The 21267-nt window shown below is 50.2% G+C and overlaps 1 protein-coding gene across 3 annotated transcripts in view; it reads left to right on the forward strand.

The window, feature by feature from the left end:
• The window catches only part of SMARCAD1 (SNF2 related chromatin remodeling ATPase with DExD box 1), a 683175-nt gene that overhangs the window by 181786 nt on the left and 480122 nt on the right, over positions 1-21267 (forward strand). For all 3 annotated transcript variants that reach the window (XM_085641145.1, XM_085641146.1, XM_085641147.1), the window contains one exon: positions 1016-1079. In XM_085641145.1, the coding sequence (XP_085497271.1) occupies positions 1016-1079 (64 nt within the window). The remainder of the gene's footprint in view (positions 1-1015; positions 1080-21267) is intronic.

Below are 21267 nucleotides of genomic sequence, written 5' to 3' on the forward strand. Positions count from 1 at the left end.
TGAAATCCCTCATGCTGCTCTTCCAGCAATTAAATCCTGGGATGCAGAATATGTCCAGAGTTAAGCCAACAAATGTAACTCTGACTACTAAGCATAGATTTTGCAGTATAATGTTGCTGCAGGAGTTCGCAAGTTCTGCCTGTATTTGCGTGGCTAATTTTGATCATTTTGGAAAACTAAACCTCTTTTAATAAAATGGCAAAAATTGACACTTTCCCTATTATGGGGAGGGAAGTTAATCAAAATGATTCTTCTTCCTGTGTGTTGGTGTTTATGTGCTTTGACCTGAAGTATTCCACTATCAGTCTTTTTAAAAACAGTAAACTATTTACACATCTTTCAGTTGACAATCTGGACCACCGCAACATACCTATACAAAATTACCTATGACAATTTCACAAGATGCACCGAATCTTCTCAAATTCAAATAGTATTATTGGATCATATTCGGAAGTCTGATTCCACCAAGCATTAAGAAATAAACATAACCAAACTCAACCTTCTTTTACAAAACTACTTTTCTCCTTGAAAATCAAGCTTCTAGGTTCCTTGGGTAAATTTTGCTCTCTCTTCTTTTTTCATATAAGTCAGGTTGAAAGCTTTGCTAACTCTACATTCTGGTATGAAATCTGTATAAGGAATTACAATTGTGATATAATGAAGCGAAATTATTGGTTGAAATATCTGCAATTGGAAAAGCATGTTCTGGTTACAAAATGAGTGAATTCCACATGGAGGTCAATCCTGTAGCACCAGAACGTTGTAAACTGTATCTTAGTCAAAGTAACTAAAACAGATGTTGGAAATGTAATAATCAGTTATTCACTTAGTTGAGTAGGCTTTAAAATAGCTGATTGTTAGTGTCAAGCTTGTAGTCTGTTCACTGTATTGCATGAAATCTTACGTCTACGTTTTTACAATATAGTAAAGCAATGCTACATTTTCATTAAAGTGAGACATGTATACCCTGTTAACACGTAATTTGGTGCTAACTGTTGTCTGCCTTCCCTTTTAGCTGATAAAATCAACAAGCACTCTGGAAGGGGCAGTGGCTGCAGGCTTGATTACATTTGATAACGGTAGGCTGCATTCACAGAAAAGTATTTAATCTTTGTATATGTTTTCTATTTCTTTTCATAAGTGCTTAGTCAATAGTATGTACTTTTTACCTAGAAAGAAACTTGTCCCTATGAAGCATATAAGTGTAAAGTAAATTTTCTATTTTGTGCGTAATGAGATCGTTGCATTGAGTATTACAAATAATAAATAGAAATCATCTCCAATTTGTAACTAATTAGCAAAGCATTTCCACTTCTTTGAAGGCTATTATACAATATTAGCAACAGCTTGTTGGTTATAGTAGTAGATTTCATTTAACGTTAACCAAAAACATTGCTCCAATAATCTTTTATACAATATATCTGTATGTAATTTAAATCCTTACCGTTCGTCTCATCATAGATTTCATACTATATTTCCTTAACAATGTATTCTGCTTAGCAATTCATTATTTTAGACAATTGAGTATTATTCATACTATCATTTCTCAACATTGTATTCCATGTAACAGTCTAATATTGTAGGCCCATGAAAAAATAATATATATTACTAAATTGATTAAAGGCTCAAAGGAAACATTTGCACAAAATCTGCAAGTTTAAACTTTTCATTGGATGTGTAGTGATAACCCCATTACTTCATATGTGTTAAAATGGCCAAATCGTATTTTCATGTTGTTACGTCTGTTGTAGACTGATAATTAAGTTTCATTAAATTGGACAGTGGTTAATTTGTTGCAAATCCTTGTACCAAGATAAGCACTCCTGGTTCTTCTCAGGAGGATGGATTCACATTGACCTCTTACAAATCAAAGGCGTCAGACTAGTCGTAAAACTAGTCCACACGACAAACAATAGAACGCTTTAATCTGGGCAGACAACCTAACTGCTGTCAACTGTATTAAAAAACAAGGTGAAACTGATCCCCCAGCGCTTCCAGGAGAGGAGGATCAGGATCTGTGTCACTGGTTGATAGGTCACATCTGAAAGAGACACGTTAGTGATAGATTACTTACCTAGAATATCCTCAGGCGTCAGACTGGATCCGGAAAGTTTCGCTTAGCAGTACCCCTGTGCGTCAGTAGGTGGTGTCGTCCGTCACTGGCATCGTAAGCGCCGAGATGACGCCACGGAGAGTACTTAGGCGCCACCCATGCGCGCTGATGTCAGTTCTTTATTTTTCCGCACCAGCAAGCGCAGATCCGGATTGAGCATGTACCTTAGTCACTTTTTGACTACTATTTTGAGACTTTTTGTCTCCTCTCTTTTCTCCTGCTGAACGTAAGGATGCCTGGCTTTAAGTCCTGTGGGGCCTGCCGCCGGAATATGTCGGTGGCGGTCCCCCACGATGTTTGCCTCTACTGCCTCGAGACTTCCCACGACTCCCGGGACTGCTGGGATTGTCGAGCCATGGCACCTAAGGCCTTGTGGGAGCGGCGTAGGAAGTTGCTGGAGGTCCAGCATTCGTCATGCCGCCGCTCCGGGTCCAAGGGCCTTTCCCGGGAGCGCTTGCTGGACTGGAACCGACGCTCCTCATGCTCCAAGTCTTCGCCTTTGGATTCCTGTAAGCGACACCATAAAAAGAAGTCGAAGAAGCGTGTTCGCTCTTCACCCCGGCAGCTCCCCTGGAGCTTGGGAGTCCTGCGGCCTACCCGCCATACCCGGGTCCGTCGGCGACTCCCGAACAGGTGCAAGAATTCCTTGCTACCATGGACCACCTTTTTAGGCCTTGGGCCCCGCGGTCCAGTGTCCAGATCCTGTTGGCACGGCAGCTCCGCCACCGGCGCCAGCCCCGGCGCCACAGGATCCTGCGCCAGTGGCTCCGACACTGACGCCACGAGGTGCGGCGTTGCCGGCTCCGGCCCCGCCCTCGGCGCCACCCTCTGCGCCACACTGGGTGCCGTTTATTCCTCCCTTGCCCCGATTCCAGGACCATTTTGTTCCGGCCTGGGATCCGCATTGGGAGCCGGTCCGAACCCGGTGCCGTTCCTGACGCCGTTTGTCCCCTCTCTGGCTTTGCCGCCGCGACCGGCCCCCTCTACGCCAGAGGCGTACGAAGACTGGGAAGAATCCGAGGACCCTCTTGCCCGGCAATGTGACTCTGAGCAGGATTGGGTGGACGACTTAGAGGAGGCAGGCAACCTCGATGTCTCCTCTGACCCGGGGTTTGCTTCTTCCCCGACTACGATGGAGGAGGGTGCCTCTTTCACAATGGTCCTTAATCTTGACCTCCCCACAGTGGCCCTCAAGACCAACCTCTTTACCGAGGTGCTCCAGATGGCGTCTACTACGTCGGAGCCTTTGCTTCCCTTCAATGACGCCCTTACCGAGGTCCACTTGGGCACTTGGTCGAGGCCGGCCACGGGGGCCCCGGTGGATAAAAACGTCACCAGGCGCCACCGAATGGCGCCCGGTGACCCCACCTTTTTGACTACTCACCCTACGCCTGAGAGCCTGGCCATTCAGGCCTCTACGTCACAGAGTGCTTTTCCTACGGCCCGGCCAGATAAGGACTCTAAACGGCTGCACCAGTTTGGGAAGCGGTTGTTCTCTTCGGCCAGCTTAGGGCTGCGGTCTGTGAACACTGCCTGTTTGTTGGGCCTGACTCCCACACGGTGTGGGATGTCATTGCTCAGGTGTTGCCTCGGTGTCCTGCTGAGGGTAAGGATGCAAAAAGAACTATTGTTGGACAGAATGCAGAACAATGTCATACATTCACCCCAGTACAGAGATCTGGGCCTAAATCCATCGTTTTTTTGCTCACCATGCCATTCCAGTTTGAACCCAGCCATATGCAAATCAGTCTTGACCCTGTGCCTCATGGGAACAGTCCAGCCCGAACTGCCAAGCCAGGTCCTCCCTGGACTGGAAACAAGCATCCTAGGACCGTTTTCGGGGATTCACCCCACTTCACCCAGGATAGCTTGATTCCAGTGGCATGGAGAGCACAGGACTCACGTCTGAGCACACCTATCCCACTCGGGGTGACAAATGCAAAAAGAACTATTGATGGACAGAATGCAGAACAATGTCATACATTCACCCCAGTACAGAGATCTGGGCCTAAATCCATAGTTTTTTTGCTCACCATGCCATTCCAGTTTGAACCCAGCCATATGCAAATCAGTCTTGACCCTGTGCCTCATGGGAACAGTCCAGCCCGAACTGCCAAGCCGAAACCGGTCCCAGGATGCTTGTTTCTGGTCCAGGGAAGACATGGCTTGGCAGTTCGGGCTGGACTGTTCCCATGAGGCACAGGGTCAGACTGATTTGCATATGGCCATGTCTGAACTGGGGTGGTGGAGTGAGCTAAAGAATGATGATGGATTAAACCCAGATCAGTTGATTGGGGGTGAGTGTTTGATTTGCTCAAACGCTCCGTCCATCATCCCCTTTGGTATCGCGAGGGTAAGAATGCGGCTAAATTCACCATTCGATGTGGGTTGGACACCGCTGACTCATTGGGCAGGGCGATTTCTACAACTGTGGCGTTGAGACGTCACGCCTGGTTGCGTTTGACTGGGTTTTTCGCCTGATGTCCAAAGCTCGCTCATGGACATGCCCTTTGATGGCACCCGCCTGTTTGACGACAAGGCTGACAGTGCCCTGGAGCGCTTTAAGGATTTGCGGGCTACGGCCAAGTCCTTGGGCCTTTCTACTAAGAGTTCGGCCTCTCCTGGTTTTTGTTCCTTTCGTGGCCAAGGTGGAGGCAGTCAGGCGCGCCCGTCCCCTAAGCCTGTGCAGAACCAGCCCCAGCGCGGCCGGGGTCGCGGTTTCTGCAGGGGCGGGTCGGGGAACCAGCGTGCGGGTCCGTCAACCTCCACCACCGCTGCTTCCGCCCCCAAATCTTCTAATCTCAGCTTCGGGGAGCACCCCACGCTGGTGGGTGGCAGGATCCGCCACCATCTCCCTCACTGGCGCGAGATTACATCAGACAGATGGGTGCTGCAGATAATCTGCCACGGTTACTCCCTTCCCTTTCAGTCCTCCCCTCCTGCCATGCCACCTCGGTGCCACCTCATGTCGGGGGATCACTTGGCTCTTCTCCGACAGGAAGTCACGGCCCTCCTGGCCAAGGTGGCCATCAAGTGCGTTCCTGGGCCGGAAGTAGGGAGTGGTTGTTATTCCCACTACTTTCTGGTCCCCAAGAAGGACAAAGGGGGTCTGCGTCCTATCTTGGACCTCCGGGACGTCAATCGCTTCCTCCGGAAGGAGAAGTTCAAGATGCTGACTCTGGCTCAGGTCTTAGCTGCCCTCGACCCTGGAGACTGGATGGTAGCGTTGGATTTGCAGGACGCATATTTTCACATTCCCGTCCTGCCGGCCCACCGGCATTACCTGCGGTTCACGGTAGGCCAGAAGCATTTTCAGTTTGCCGTGCTCCCCTTTGGCCTTACCAGCGCCCCTTGGGGGTCACGAAAGTGATGGCGGTGGTTGCAGCTTATCTTTGCAGATCGGGGGTGTCAGTCTTCCCCCTACCTCGACGACTGGTTGTTAAAGGCGGGCTCGCCCCAGACATTTGTCCACCACCTTCAGACTACGGCCGACCTCCTGCATTTGCTGGGGTTCTCCATCAACGTGCCGAAGTCGCACCTGAGTCCCTCTCAGAAGCTCCCTTTCATCGGGGCGGTTCTGAATTCAACGCTGTTTTGGGTTTATTCTCCCGAGCAGCGAGTCCGGGATATTCAGGCTATGATTCCGACCTTTCAGCCTTTGTCCCGGGTTTCAGTCAGGGTGACCCTCCGGCTCCTGGGCCTGATGGCCTCCTGCATCCTGCTAGTGCCACATGCCAGATGGCATATGCGGGCTCTGCAGTGGGACCTGAAGTTCCAGTGGGCGCAGCATCAGGGCAACCTGTCCGATCATGTCCAGATCTCGGAGGGCACTGCACGACCATTGCAGTGGTGGCTCACGAATCGCGATTGGGTCAATGGCAGATCCCTCTCCCTTCCCCAACCGGAGCACACAGTGGTGACGGATGCGTCCCTCCTGGGATGAGGTGGCCATTTGGGAGAGGCCGAGATCAGAGGACTCTGGTCTCCGGCGGAGTCCCGGCTCCATATCAATCTGTTGGAGCTTCGAGCGATCCGACTGGCACTGAAGACATTCCTTCCCTCTGTCTGGGGAAGTGTGGTGCAGGTGTTTACGGACAACACCACCGCCATGTGGTATTGCAACAAACAGGGCGGGGTGGGGTCCCGGACCCTATGTCCAGAGGCTCTGCGCCTCTGGACATGGCTGGAACATCAGGGCATTACCTTGGTGGTTCAACACCTGGCAGGTTCTCTGAACGCCAGGGCAGACGAACTCAGCCGCCGGTGCTTGATGGATCACAAATGGCATCTGCACTCGGACGTGGCGCAAGGTCTCTTTCAGCAGAGGGGAGAGTCTTGGTTAGATCTATTCGCCACCGAAGAGAACGTGCAATGTCATCAGTTCTGCGCGTTGGAATTTCCAAGGCGGGACTTGCTCTGCGACGCTTTTTATCATGAGTGGAGTTGCGGTCTGTTGTACGCCTTTCTGCCTATACCACTTCTGCCCAGAGTGCTGAAGAAGATTTGGCGTGACCGGGCCCATGTCATCCTTGTGGCTCCGGATTGGGCACGAAGATACTGGTATCCCGAGCTACTCAGCATGGCGATCGATACCCCGATCCATCTGCCTCTTCGGGAGGATCTTCTGTCGCAGCAGCAGGGGATGGTCCTCCACCGAACCTGTCCAGCCTCCACCTCCACGCGTGGAGATTGAGCGGCGACAGTTGACAGCTTTCGATCTTCCTCCCGAAGTCTGTGATGTCATTCTGGCAGCCAGGCGTCCGTCCATTAAAACGGTATACGCCTGCAGGTGGAACAAGTTTGTAGCATGGTGCACAGCAAAGGCTTTGGATCCCCTTTCTTCCCCTCACTCTGAAGTTCTTCTGTTCCTTCTTTCATTGGCCCAGCAGGGCTCTGCTCTGGGCACTATCAAAGGTTATCTTTTGGCCAGCTCCGCCTCTTTGAGGCTTCCAGATCAGCCTTCTCTCTTTAAGTCCCCGGTTGTTAACCGTTTCCTTAAAGGCATTGCGCACACGTTTCCTCCTGTGCCGTTCATCATGCCTCAATGGGACTTGAATCTCGTTTTGACCTATCTGATGTGCGCTTTGTTTGAGCTCCTTCATACCTGTCCTTTGCGTCTTCGTACTCTTAAGACTGCTTTCCTGGTCACTATCACCTTTGCCAGACGAGTGACTGAGCTCCAGGCTCTTTCTTCAAAACCTCCTTCCCTTTCTGTTCATCTGGACAAGGTGGTGTTAAGGACCTGTCCATCTTTTTTTGCCAAAGGTGGTCACGCCCTTCCACATCGGGCAGACCATCACATTGCCTACCTTCTTTCTGCCTCCCCATCCTTCGAGGGAAGAGGAGAGGCTCCACCGTCTAGACCCAAAATGTCCGCTCGCATTCTATCTCAAATGTACACAGCAGTTCCGAGTGGATGACCAGCTCTTTGTTGGCTATGTGGGTGCCAAGAAAGGTCGGGCTGTGCACAAACGGACCATCTCTCGGTGGGTCGTTCTGTGCATCAAAGCATGTTACTCCTTGGCTAAGAAGGAGCCTCCTGTGGGGCTGCGTGCCCATTCCACCAGTGCAACTGCAGGCACTACTGCCTTGGGACGTGTCGTTCCCTTGCAGGACATTTGTCAGGCAGCTACGTGGGCCTCACTGCACATGTTTACCAAGTATTACTGCCTTGACAGTCCGGTCCGGAGAGACGGCTTCTTTGGCCATTCTGTACTCCGTGACTTTCTGGTGTAATTTTTTTGCAGACCCACCACCGGGGTTGGTATTGCTGGGGGGTATCTATTCTAAGGTAGGGAATCTATCACTAATGTGTCTTTCAGATGCACACGTTACTACTTGTGTAACGATATATCTGTAAGAGACATTAGTTAGTGATAGATTACTTACCGCCCCACCCATCCTCCCTGCTCTGCGAACTGGTTGCTAGGGTTACGGTCATCCCTCAGGGACCTAGTTTTCTGCACCAATGGTCAGTATCTTGTATGGCTCTGCGTTCCTGGCGCGGAAAGTCGTGTACAGAACTGATGTCAGCGCGCATGGGTGGCGCCAAAGTACTCTCCGTGGCGTCATCTCGGCGCTTACGACGCCAGTGACTGACGCGAAGCCACACAATGCCACCTACTGACGCGCAGGGGTACTGCTAAGCAAAACCTTCCGGATCCAGTCTGATGCCTGGGGATATTCTAAGGTAAGGAATCTATCACTAACTAATGTCTCTTACAGATATATCGTTACACAAGTAGTAACTTGTGCATCATCAGCCTGTACCCTCGGAGCACGTGTGTGGATGCACAAAGCCGACAAGATGTCGGGTGCCGTAAGTGGGATAAGGATTCCTAGCAGCCACAGCCCATGTTCTAGAGTTTGTACTCACTTCACTGGTCAGTGGAAAATGCCAGCCTTTAACAGCAGAACAGGTGGTGGAGCACAGGAATGTATGTGTTGTTGGGAGGCTACTTTAGATTCTGTTGTATTTGAATTTTGCACATGCTTTTCCTTTTGAAAGCTTTTGATGCTGCTTAATATTTACAAAATTGAGAGTCTCATCTCAAATAAGGGTGGCCTTATCCTGGCCCAGACAATTCTGGTTCACAGACTTCATAGTAGTCAGTGGAGCATCAATGCAGTTTAAACTGGACTGCCATCTCATGACCAAGAACCACTGTCCTGTACTTCATCATAATCCATCATTAATAGCTTATTTGCTCCAGACCTAGGATTTGGCTTCTTAAATTTTCATGAAGACTGTAAAAATTCTACAGGCAATATGATAGTAGAGAGCTATTAAGACCTATGTCTTAAAATGGAAAAGGTTTTGCATATTGTTATGACCTATCACAGATCCATTACTGATGCAGTCACATAAAATATTCCCAGTCTTAATGAGACTCGCCAGAGCTGCACTGAAGTACTTCTCTTTGAAAATTAATTTGGTGACTGCATTGAGGTAACTCCGGTCTCCTTTGTATAACGACAGTAATCACCCGTCAGTGCACAAGTTGGCAAGTCACTGAAAATGTCTTGGGTGCTCACCCCATTAGAATCAAGACAGTGGACTAAGACTGCATTATTTGCTGGAGTGTTTATCTGGTGTTTGCAAATCGGTGACCTGGGCATCCACCCATGCCTTCAGTAAGTATTACTTTTTTTTTCCAAAACCTTTATTGAAAAAACACAATTCTGACACAGCCGTCTGTCGCCTACAACCCCGGCGGGGCCGGCAGCAGTGCACTTTGGGCATAGAGTATGACATTCTGCAGTTAATACACAGCCAGCCGCCTACAACCCGTCAGGGCCGGCCGCGTCAGAACACAAAATCATAACAACGCTAAGACAATATGAAATTCAGCTCAGCACAACCATTGGCCCCACAGTGTACCAACCAGAAAAGGAAAAGAGGAGTACAGTTAGGATTCCCATGCAGGGTTGTAGCCCCCGTCGACCTGTAGTCACGTAGGTCCTCGGTTACAGGAGAGGGCCGCAGCCGCCCCGCGGCTCGTGCTCAGGAATAGGCGCCACCAGTCACACATATAGTCATGGCAATTACACTTTACAGTATCAAGAGGAACCCACAGGAGCACCAGCAGTCCGTAAGCGCAGCAGAGACCCAGCGGTAGGGATACCGCATCCCTCCTCCACGCCGGGCCTCAGGCGTCCCCAGCACGAGACCTATTCAGGACGTGGGGGCAGTGGCGTCATCCGATGACTGGTGGGTTTGGAGCAGGTACCTCCTTAAAGGGTCCCATATGTCTCTAGGTTGGGAGGCAGCCGGCAAGAGGTCCGCATAGAGAGTGAGTTCTTCCTGCCAGCGTATCAGATCCTCCAGCCAGCTCTTGAACTTGGGGGCACGCCCTCTCCCCCCACCTGCAGGCCACTCTACGCTTGGCCAAGACAAAAAGAACCAAATTTTTTATGAGGAGCCGGGATGCTCTCCGTGCATCCCAAGATACCCATTTGTGGGGTCGGCGGCAGGGGGGTGGCAATCATTTTCCCTACCGCGTCAAACACCAAGGTCCAGTAGGCGTGCACAGAGGGGCACGCCCACGCCAGATGCAGCATGCCAGCCCCTTCAGTCCCACATCTGTCGCATCTATTGTCCTCCCGAAGCCCAAACCGATGAAGCTTCACGGGGGTATAGTAGTAGCGCTGGAGTAACTTATAATGCGTGACGCGGAGCCTACTGCTAGCAGCCACCTGCTCTGTCTGTTTGCATCCGAACAGCCAGTCCCGATCAGTTAAGGGATGCCCCAGCTCCGCCTCCCATCTACTGCGCGCAGCACACTGCGTATTCCGTCCCCGTGTATATTGATCGGTACAGGGACGCCACCAAGTGAGAAGCCGTCGCGGCCCGTAGCTCTGCATGTAACTGGGGAGATGTTGGCGGTTCCAGCGGATAATACGGTGTAATGGCCTGAACTCCAGCCCGGAGCCTGATGTATAGGAAGGTGTCCATTGTGGTGGGAGGAGGGTCAGCACAGAGCTGTTGCAGCGTGATGAATCAACCATCATTATACAAGTCCCCCCCACGTATTGAGACCCCTATGTTGCTTCATTTTGATGAACACTTCCTCCTGCAAAAGGGGCATGCGGGGGTGGTACACCAGCGGGAGCAGCGGAGAGTATAGCATATGTGCACCTGTCTGCCTCCCAATCCACTCCCAGGCGCGCCCCGTGCACTCAACAGTATCGGGACTGCGTTCGCGATGAGATATGTGTCTCCACAAAGCCCCAGCCAGCGGTACGGGGTCAGTGAGCCAGTGCTCCGTATCCACATGCGCTGTGTATCGCGGGCCACTCGTCCAATAGTGCAGGTAATGCGCCTGGGCGCACTGATTATACAGTTCAAAATTAGGTAGGTCGAGGCCTCCTGCCGCATATGGACGAGCCAGAAAGTCCCACCTGATACGGGCTTACTTCCCTCTCCACACCAGTCGCAGGAGTTCAGTGCGCAAGGTAGCGAAAAAGACTTTCCCCGGATGGTATGGGATATTTGTGAAATAGTAAAGCATTTTTGGTAAAATTACCATTTTGATCAGGGATATTCTGTCCGCAATGGACAGGAGGAGGGCGATCCACCTTGTGATAGTGTCTTTCAGTGCCTCTATCGCCCGGCCATAGTTTTCTCTCATGAGTTCCTCCCGATCAGTAGAAACTTGCACCCCTAGATATTTTACAGTGGAGTCACACCACTCCAGTGGGAAGTCTGTGTGGAACCACGCCACAGATGGGGTAAGGGGGAAGATCTGGGATTTAGCCCAATTGATGTGGATACCCGAGAGCCCCCCAAACCTCACAAACTCTTGCAGAAGCGGATTTAAGTTACTCTGTGGGTCTTTTACATATAGAGTCACGTCGTCCGCGTATAGCGAAATGAGGATGGTACGTAAAGGACAACTGAGCACCTTGTCCCGATGATACAGCCGCACCCGCGCCGCCAATGGTTCCATAGCCAGTGCAAATAACAGGTGCGACAGCGGACACCCCTGTCTGGTACCTCGGGAGAGCGGTATGGCGTCAGAGGTGTGACCGTTGATCAGTACCTTAGCCACTGGTGCGTTGTACAGTAGTCTAATCAAAGCGGAGAAACCCACCGGGAACCCCATGTTGCGAAGACCGCATGTAAATAGTCCCACTCGAGCGAATCGAACGCCTTAGTGGCATCTAAGAAAATAGCAGCCAGGGGAAGGTGCGGGGCCACCTGATGCATGTACGCTAATTATGAGACGTTGCTCTCCCAGGGATAAATCCTGCCTGGTCCGGCAACACCAGCTTATCTATGAGGAGATTTAGTCGATTCGCTATCATTTTAGTTAGAATTTTGACGTCCACGTTAATTAATGAGAGGGGCCTATAGGAGTCGCACTGATGTGGGGGCTTCCCGGGTTTCAACAAAGATATGATAAGGGCCTCCCTCATTGTGGCAGGCAATATCTGCGCCTCCGGTGCCTCCGAGTACACCTCCAGCAACACCGGTGCGAGCTGGTCTATATATAATTTGTAGAAATCTACCGGAAGACCGTCGGACCCGGGCGCCTTCCCGGACGCCAACTGGGCTATTGCTTCGCGAATCTCTTCAATCGTAAATGGGGCAGCTAAAAACTCCTGTTGCCTCCCACTAAGATACCCCAAGGTGATATCCCCAAAGAAGGCCGAAAAATCCGTCGTGTTCACCCCTTTAGACGCGTACAGCGATTCGTAGAACGACCGGAATGCACTCAATATCTCAAGGCCAACTCTGTGTCTATCCCCATGCGCATCCTCTATTTCCAGCACATAATTGGTGTACCGCGGTCGCCTAATATCGCGAGCTAGCGCCTGCCTCCCTCTCCATAGCGTCTGGCAGTTGCATATTTCCCACGAAACCTAGCCTCTCGCTCTGCCGTGGAAATGTAGTCAGAGATCGTGTCACGCAATTTAGCTCTCCCCTCACCCGATTCCTCGCGCCAGACATCAGTCTCCAGTTTTTTAAGTTGACCTTTGAGCAGGCGTAGACGCCGACGCAGGTCTCTCAAGACCCCGAAGCTCTTTGCCATACAAGTGCCCCTGATTGTGACCTTGAAGGCCTCCCATAGCGTGCCCGCTAATGCCACCGTCCCCTTGTTGCGGGCTAAGAAGTCTGCGATCTCCTCCTCTAGCTTAGATTTATAGACTTCATAAAGGAGTGCCTCAGGGACCAGACGCTAGCTTTTGGGACTAGCAATCAGGTGTGGTATCTCCAAGGTAAGACACACTGGGGCATTATCAGAGAACGTGCATGCAAGGTGGTCCACCGCGCATACCCAGTGACACATCCCCCTGGAACCCAGCCAGTAATCCAGCCTCGACCAGGCCGCATGCACCGTCGAGTGGTAAGTACCCTCCCTCTCAGCTGGGTGAGTATGTCGCCAGAGGTCAGTAAGTCCCTCATGTGTGAGGAGCCCGGCCACCGCCGCCTGACTACGGGTGTAGTGATGCGGCAGCGCGCTGGACCTGTCCATCGGGGGGTCGCTGACCATATTAAAATCTCCAGCCCATAGTACGTGTGGCTCCCACTCCTGCGATCTGTCCCTAGAGTGAGTTAAAAAAATCGGGGTCATCTGTGTTGGGACCATAGCAGCTCACCAGCACCACTGACTGCGTACCCAACATGCCCCACAGCATACAGCTCCTCCCATCCCTACCTCCCTTCATTCCCGCACATATAAACGGAGTGTTACGTTTTACGAGTATCACTGTGCCCCTGGAGTATGTGGAATATGATGAGAATACTCGGTCAGAGGCCCATTTGCTCCCAAATGTCGGGTTGCCCCTAGGGTCCATGTGTGTTTCTTGTAGGAGCGCTATACTAATGTTGTGCCGATCGAGGTAGGACAGAATCTGACGCTGTTTTCGGAGGTCCCCGAGCCCTCTAACATTCCAGGTCAGTAATTTCAGTTTGGTCAGCGCATGGGGCGCGTGTGTACCCTAATGTGCGTGCGCCGTGGGTTGACACACAGGGGTCCGCCTCCTAGCGCCGGCCCCATCTCACGTGTAAAGGTACCATGTGTTCCGAGTTTTACTACAGCTATAGTTGTCTGAGCAGTTGCTAATTCCGACCCCCCTCCCCGCCCAACCTCCAACATATGAACAAACCATGTACTCCGCCCCTACCCTCCCACAACAGCACCCCAACCGTGCCGGCATCAATAGTCTCCTCCCCCCCACCCAATTCCCTGGCGACTGCAACCTGTTGGTCAACTGTACAACCATAACATTCCAACCCTGTAGGGGACTGCCCATGGCGGGGGCGCCTGTGGACCCAGTCATCCCTCCCTTCACCCCTCCCCTACCACCGAGGCAGGAGCCCAGAGAGGGAGTGTTGGGAGGGGGCCTGGCTATAACACACTACTCGCACATTCCCCTATGCTCATTGGATTCATATTTGGGTAGCGCCAGAGGACCCACCCATAGGGACCGTTCTCCTAAGCCCCCCCCCCCCCCGCCCGCACACAACACAGAATGGCAGTCCAATTGTGTCCAGACATTAGTCCTCAGTGCCTCCCCCGCATCACCCTCTCACCTCTGGTCTCTGTGTCACTGCCAGTCCGGCAGCGGAGGCGGTACTTATGCATGGGCATGTAGATGTTCACTCTCCTCCCCACATTTCAGGTGCAGGCGATGGGGGACGCGAGTCGTTAGCATCCGCGGCATGGCTCGGCGAGCGGCGCCGCAGTGTCTTAAGGAACTCCTCCGCCTGTTGGGGAGTCGTGCACAGGATCGTGCGCCCCTGATGTTTGATGCGCAACTTCGCGGGATACAGTAGGGCATATTCAATACTGGCTTTGCGCAGTTTTTGTTAGACAGTGACAAATTTCCGACTAGCCTCCTGTACAGCCATGGTGAAGTCCTGGAATATGGAGAATGCAGTGCCCTCAAATTGCAAATTTTGCTGCTCCCTCGCCTTCCTCAAAGCAACGTCCCGGTCTCTATAATTGAGTATGCGTGCCACAATAGGCCGAGGCGGACCGCCCGGCGGCGGCCTAGGGCCAAGCGATCTATGGGCCCTCTCCACAATCAGATGGGACGAGAAGGCCTCTGCGCCAAACGTTGTTATGAGGAGTCTCTCCACATAGTCTTCCATCCGACCAGTATTGGCACTCTCCGGAATCCCGGTAAGGCGTATGTTGTTCCGGCGGCTACGGGCCTCCAAGTCCTTGTTCTTTGCCGCTATTACTTTCAGGAGGCGGTCCATCTGCGTTAGTTGTTTTCCCATAGTACCTATGCGGTCCTCGTTATCAGAAATGCGCTGCTCAACTTCTTTCAGCTGTTCATCATGTTTGTCGACCTTTAAGACGAGAAAGTCAAGCCTGTTATGCATCGCGTCCATTTTTCCCGATAGCCCATTCATACTCTGCTGCAGCATTTTCAGCATCTCCTTGACTTCGTTGTACGGACTCGCCGCCTGGCCGGTCGGCAGCTCCTGCCCCTGCTCGGGGGGCTCCTCCGCCGCCGAATGGGTGCCCCCTTTCTTAGCTTCAAAGTGGAGCCTTTGTTGTCAGCCATCCGATTTCCCAATCCCGGCGGCCCGCGCCGGTTCGTACGGGCATCTGCTGTATCGTGGTCACTGCATGTTGTTTGATAGCCTTCTCTCTCCCAAGCCGTATAGTATACCTGCTGACTCTGGACTCCTGCCGCCGCGGGGTCCAGGAAGTCGCCGCACCCCGTCACCCCTCCGGTAGCCGTGGGGGTAAGTCGGCATCCAAACGTGAGGGGAGCAGGTCTCACTCCGCACCCCAGACCCCTGACCGGGCCGGCTATCCACGGGGCGGTCGTGCATGGCAGCCTCCCGCCTGTCACACGGTCCGCCTCCCGAGTGCCAGAGGCCCAGTGATCAACCCCGCGCCTCACTCACTCAATCTCTGGACGATGCGAGTGACCGGGCAGCAAAGGGGGGGGCGGCCCCAGCGACGCAGCGGCCACGGGTGGGACACTCGGAGCGTGTAGCGCCTCAGGATGTGCCACCGGAGTTGCCAATATCCCCAAGGGAGGGGAGGTGCGCGCCAACAGTTCCGCAGCCGCCGTGATGGGGCTTGCCCAGGGCGCAACGGTGCCTCCAAGCGTGCTTCCGGGGTTAAGCGGTGCTCAGGAGAGGGGAAGCGCCCGGCGCCATCCAAAGATTCAGTTTACATGTTGTAGGGCGTCCAGGATATATGGCCATCAGTGCCCAACGTCCTAGCACGAGGGGGGGGGATGGGCCGACGCACACCAAGCAGCAGGCCGAAGGCGAAGATTCAGCCCCCCAATCTTCAGCAGCGCGGCACTCACCCCCTGCGATGTCTTGCGGGATCTTCTGGATAGTCCCCCAGCGTCGCCCCAACAGTCCAGGCGACTCCGCATCCGGGGAGCGTACCCGCGACGCTATGGCACATGAGGGGATCCGGAGGGCGGCCGGCAGATTTCTCCAGTCCCAGCGCGGCGCCCCGCACGACCAACCCGGCCTCAGGGCGTGATGTCCAGGCGAGAGGCAGGCGGGCCGGAGCAGCACCTCGCGCCAATGGCCAACGCGCTGCACTCCTCGACCGCCTTCGGCTATTCGCGGCCCAAGCCCTCGTGGCCGCCCCAGGCTCGCTTAGCGCCTGCACCCGGCCCGCCGCTCCAGAGAGGCCAACCGCCCGGACCCCAGCCAGGCCGCAAGGACCACCACGTCTCCGCTCCACGTCCGACGGGGCTGTAACTTGCACAGAGGGTGGCGGGTCATCCACTCCACCCAGGCGAGTAGTCTTGTCGCACGGGGACAGTGCGAATTGCGGATAATTATCGGATATACTGGCCAGGCACCCAGAGCCTCACTACGGTGCGGCCATCTTGGTCTGGCGCCACCTAGCGCCCCCCCCTTCAGTAAGTATTACTGGCTCAACACCAAATTATGATTGAAAGCTGCAGTGAGACAGGAGATGATTTGTAATTCATTTCATTAAGATGAGCATCTCCTCTCCGCCCATTATTATATGCCAATTGTATAATGCTTTTATAGTCTTAATCCAAGCATGTAAATTTGTAAAGCATCCAGTACTGCATAAGATATGTTACTTATGAATAGTTACAGTTTCCCACTGTTTTTATATATTCATATACCATATTGCAACACTTTCTCCTTCACTTGTATGAGGGTCTAGTCTGGATTTTCATTGCTAACAAAATCTTATCTGCAGAAGCCTCTGCTGGAAGTGGAGCTCAAAGTTTCTTGATTTCACTGACCAGCAAGCTTGTGAATGCAGTACTGAAGAACTGTAGCTACAGGTAACATTTGTACAGTGTCTTGCACATTTAACCTCAGAATTTACATTTATACCCATTTTCAGGGTTTTCCATTAAAGTGAAATACTGCTGTTCATTCTGGCTTTTCGTGTGTGTGTTTTTGTGGTTATTTTTTATTTATTTATTAAAGAATGGAAATATTAGTATAAATTAGTTGATATGTTAGTTGTCTGGGCTGGTAGCTTCTGGATGGTTTTCCATGGCTGAACATTCTGAGATACCGCTGCTGATAGTCCATTTTGTAATACTTTGTTATGCATTTGTTTGCATATATTCCTTTTAAGCTGCCCTATCTTTTTTTTGTTCATCCAAATGTGGTCTGAAAGATCTACTAGTGGAAGCACAGTCTGCCCCATTGTTATGCTTTCTGATTAGGCACTTGTATTGAAAATGTTGTCTTTTCTAACATCAAATGTTTGTATTGTTTTGTGGATATAAGGCATAAAGTACAACCTGTTATACATTATAGGGATATCGCAAGTCACTGAGGACTACTGTGACCATACAGAATAGTAATACTGAAAGTACGGCCTGCGGGGCCACATGCTGCCCTCCTGACCTTTTACATGTGGCTGCCTGTTCAACAGCAGCACTTGGCTGCTATTTACTCACCTCAGCACTAACATTAAAAGATGTTGAACAGGCAAGCATTTATTCAATGGTTAATTGAAGTTAAAGAAAGTAATTTTCTAGCAGCCTGTCCTGCACCACTTTACTATAGAACACCTTCATTTTTTAAGAAACTTTGCAGCCAAAGTATAAAAATGTGATAGTCTCATCAAAATTAAAAAGTGTATTTAATTAACACGCAGAACCGTTTCACCTTAGTACACTTGATATATCAGTACACTGAGAAGTGTTTTCTTTAAAAAAAGATACTTCAAAAAAATGAATGTAGAAACATTCATTTTTTTCCCCGCACCTTAGCAACAATGCCAATGGTGAACTAAGCCATGTCAGTTGGTATGTGCCCTCTTTGGGTGGACTGGGTTCCTATTATACATGAACAATATTATATTTTATTAGATCAGACACAGGAGAAGGTTCAGCACCGCGCACGTCCTGAATTCATGCATTCTAGCCCCTTCCCCGCTCATGACGGAACCGTTCCGTCATGAGCCACGGTTGCCGTGTGCTCATGACGGAACGGTTCCGTCATGACACGCCCGTTGGCGGCCGCTCCGCCTACGCGGCGCTGTTTCCCCGCCTGTGCGGGGGGACAACGCAAATGGGCGGAGTCATGACGGAACCGTTCCGTCATGAGCACAGCTCAACTGTGGCTCATGACGGCGCGGCTCCGTCATGAGCACAGGCCCACCGCGCTGCCCCCCTGCCCCCCCCAGCGCTGCAGCGGAATGTCCGCAGCAGCGAAGGGGTTAAGGTCAATACAATTGCCTAGGATCATCCAGTTGGTTAGGTGGGGAAGCCGGGATGAATCCCAGTTTTTCTGATTTCACATTGTGCAATTTAACCTCTAGATGTAAATGCTTTGCTTCTTCTACACCCGCCTTGCTGCTATCCGCCCACCTCCCCAAACGCCATCCTGCTGGCATGAATGTGGCCTCGGTCACATCACAAACCACACTTATGGCCCTTGGGAAAATGTTTGGGAGTACCCATGATATAGAAGGACGAAACTGAATGCAAAGTTCCTTTGTAATGCAATATAACTCCTAGTTTACTTGCAATATCCTATTAATGTAAAACTGGGTATTTTGTTCCTTATAATACATGGTCAAACCATTATTCCTCCCACAAACATCTTAAATCCTCAGGGTCTTGCTCCTTCATATAACCAAGATGGTATGATTGTAGACATGAAGTAAAAGTGGAATTAAATTCGCCAAATAGCAGTTAGTAATTTGTTGCTAAAACATAGTAGAATCAGTTTAATGTAAATCTGCTTTAAAAAGGGCTGTAGCACATAGTGAGCAGTAACATGCAGAGAGATAATTATTTCCTGTAAATTAATTATGCACAAAAATTAAACATGTTGCCGTAAATCTCTCCTCTCTGCTTATCACTTATTTTAGAACAGGGTTCTCCAAACTTGTCTTTATAAAGAGCTACTTACGTTAAATTAAAGTCATCCTGAGCTACTAACAAATGTAATAGTGACCACATTAGACAAGATTACATTGGCGGACGTGTTTGCAGGATTACCATTACCAAGGACCTTAGTGCATCACTAGTATTGTCACAAATTACTCCTCATGGGTAACACATAATCATAGATGCAATGCCTTTATCACAGACATAGCTCTCCAGCTACCAGTAAGTAGTTCCCCTCTGTCCAGCCCAGACGATTAAAATAGAAGTTTTTACTTGGTTTAACTAAGATATGTATACAACATTTGAAAATGTGTGTATTTTCTGAACTCGTTAAGTCATGTTTGTAAAAATAATTAAATTTCAAAAACAATTAAAAGCGGATATTTCAATGATAAATTATTTTGCATTAGGCAGACATTGCTCACGTTATTACGTTGATGAGAAGGGCATAGCATCTATGGTTATATGTTACCCATGTTGAGTAATTTTTTGACAGTACTAGTGATACACCAATATCCTTGGTACTGGTAATCCTGCACAACACGTCCACCAATGTTATCGTGTCTGATATGGTCACTATTGCCACATCAATATTTGTTAGTAGCTCCGGATGACTTTTATTTAATATAAGTAGCTCTTATTACAGAAAATATTGGAGACCCCCTGATCTTTTGAGAGGTCTAACCACAAAAAACCCACAGAAAGCATCATTGGGAGGAGAAATATCTTCTTTCTCGAGGAAACAATGCAATTTTAGGAATGGAGTCGCAATGCCGTTCCAACACCCAACTAATTTTGGAGCTCATTTCGAAGCTGACCAAGAAATGTATGGGAGTCCCTGTGCTGTCTGCTGGCCTTGCCCATCTTGAGGCCTTCTGCCTGGCCTTGTTGGATATTTTTAGGACCGCTCCGGTACTTATATGCCATTCCCATTATCGTACCCTGATCTGTGGCTTGGTGACTTCAGCAGATTCAACCGCAATGCATCAAGACTTCGCTCCTCCACAGACTTCGACTTTTTCACCTTGCAAGAAATCATAGTGCCATCCCTATCTGTTTGTCACTACCATAATGCTGCCACTGGAGCCAAGAATGACGCCACACTCTGCTTACCTTCGGCGCCACCCTCAGAGTTGGCTGAAATATCCTAGGGTCCTGAAATTGCTCACTCACATGGAAGAATGATTTGGATCTGGTTCAGAGGCTATGCCTGCTAGGAAATTAGGTCTGTGATTTTTGTGGCTGGCAGTCTGCTTCCTCCTTCTTTCTCTGTTACTGGCCATTATCTTGACTTACAAAATGCTAGTAGCCGTAATAGCTTTCAAGAAGGCAACATCTTTAACCCATTGGTCTTGCCTGGTGTAAAGGATTAATTTTGATCGATTATTAATCTCTTAGTTACGTATTGGAAATCTGGTTCCTTGATACCTCGAAATCCTGCAGAGGGCACAAGAGCCACCAATTACCTGTTGGTCGAATGGGAATAATGAAGGCAATGGACAAATATCTGTGACTGTTAAGGAACATGAATTACCTTAAAGGGTACTCATTCTTAAGGTGAGGAATCTGCAGAAAGATATATCAATCAGAAGATAAATTTAGTTACCCACATTATTTCTTCAGATTCTAAACCACTGTCCCTCCTTCGTGAAGTAGTCCATGCTGAATATATGATGGTCTATGTTAAGCAAATGTGTTTGCTGTTATTGTTGCTGCTGTTGATGTTGTCAGTTTGTCTCTGAACACCTTGCTGGGGTGAAGAACAAGTGTCAGGAACCTACCTTGGTTTTGCAGGTTGGTGTTGTAGACGATAAATGAAAAACATGGCAGTGCCCATGGCGAGTAAGCAAAAATAAAATGTGTGTGTGCAGATGGCCCCCTGACCACTGCTCCTCCCCAACACCAAGACTATCTGTGCAGGTCACCTGTCACCTTTGCCGACTCTGGAAGAATGCAAAATAGCAGTTTCTGCTTTGAGACATTTGCTGTCCCCGAACATTGCTTACCATATATCACGGTACAAGGCTAAACTGTTAAACATTTTACTTACTATTGTGTTTTGGGAAGCTGGAACAGTTTCTAATTGCAGGAAGCCTTGTTTAAATTCTGTTGCACACCTGTTAAGCTGTGAAAGATTTTGTTTGAATAGGCCTTCCCTTATGAGGAACCAGTTGCCCTCGGATTGTGGAGATTTGTATATACCCTGCTTGTGTCTTCACTCTTGAGAGGAGTCTGATGTCCTCCTTCGGTCAACACACTTCCTCGACTCATCTAAGTAAATATTTATTGTGGTGTGACCCGGGTAGTGTTGTTTGGTCGTAGGT

This window comes from Triturus cristatus, chromosome 2_2 (assembly GCF_964204655.1).
Source record: "Triturus cristatus chromosome 2_2, aTriCri1.1, whole genome shotgun sequence".
Taxonomy (NCBI): Eukaryota; Metazoa; Chordata; class Amphibia; order Caudata; family Salamandridae; genus Triturus; species Triturus cristatus.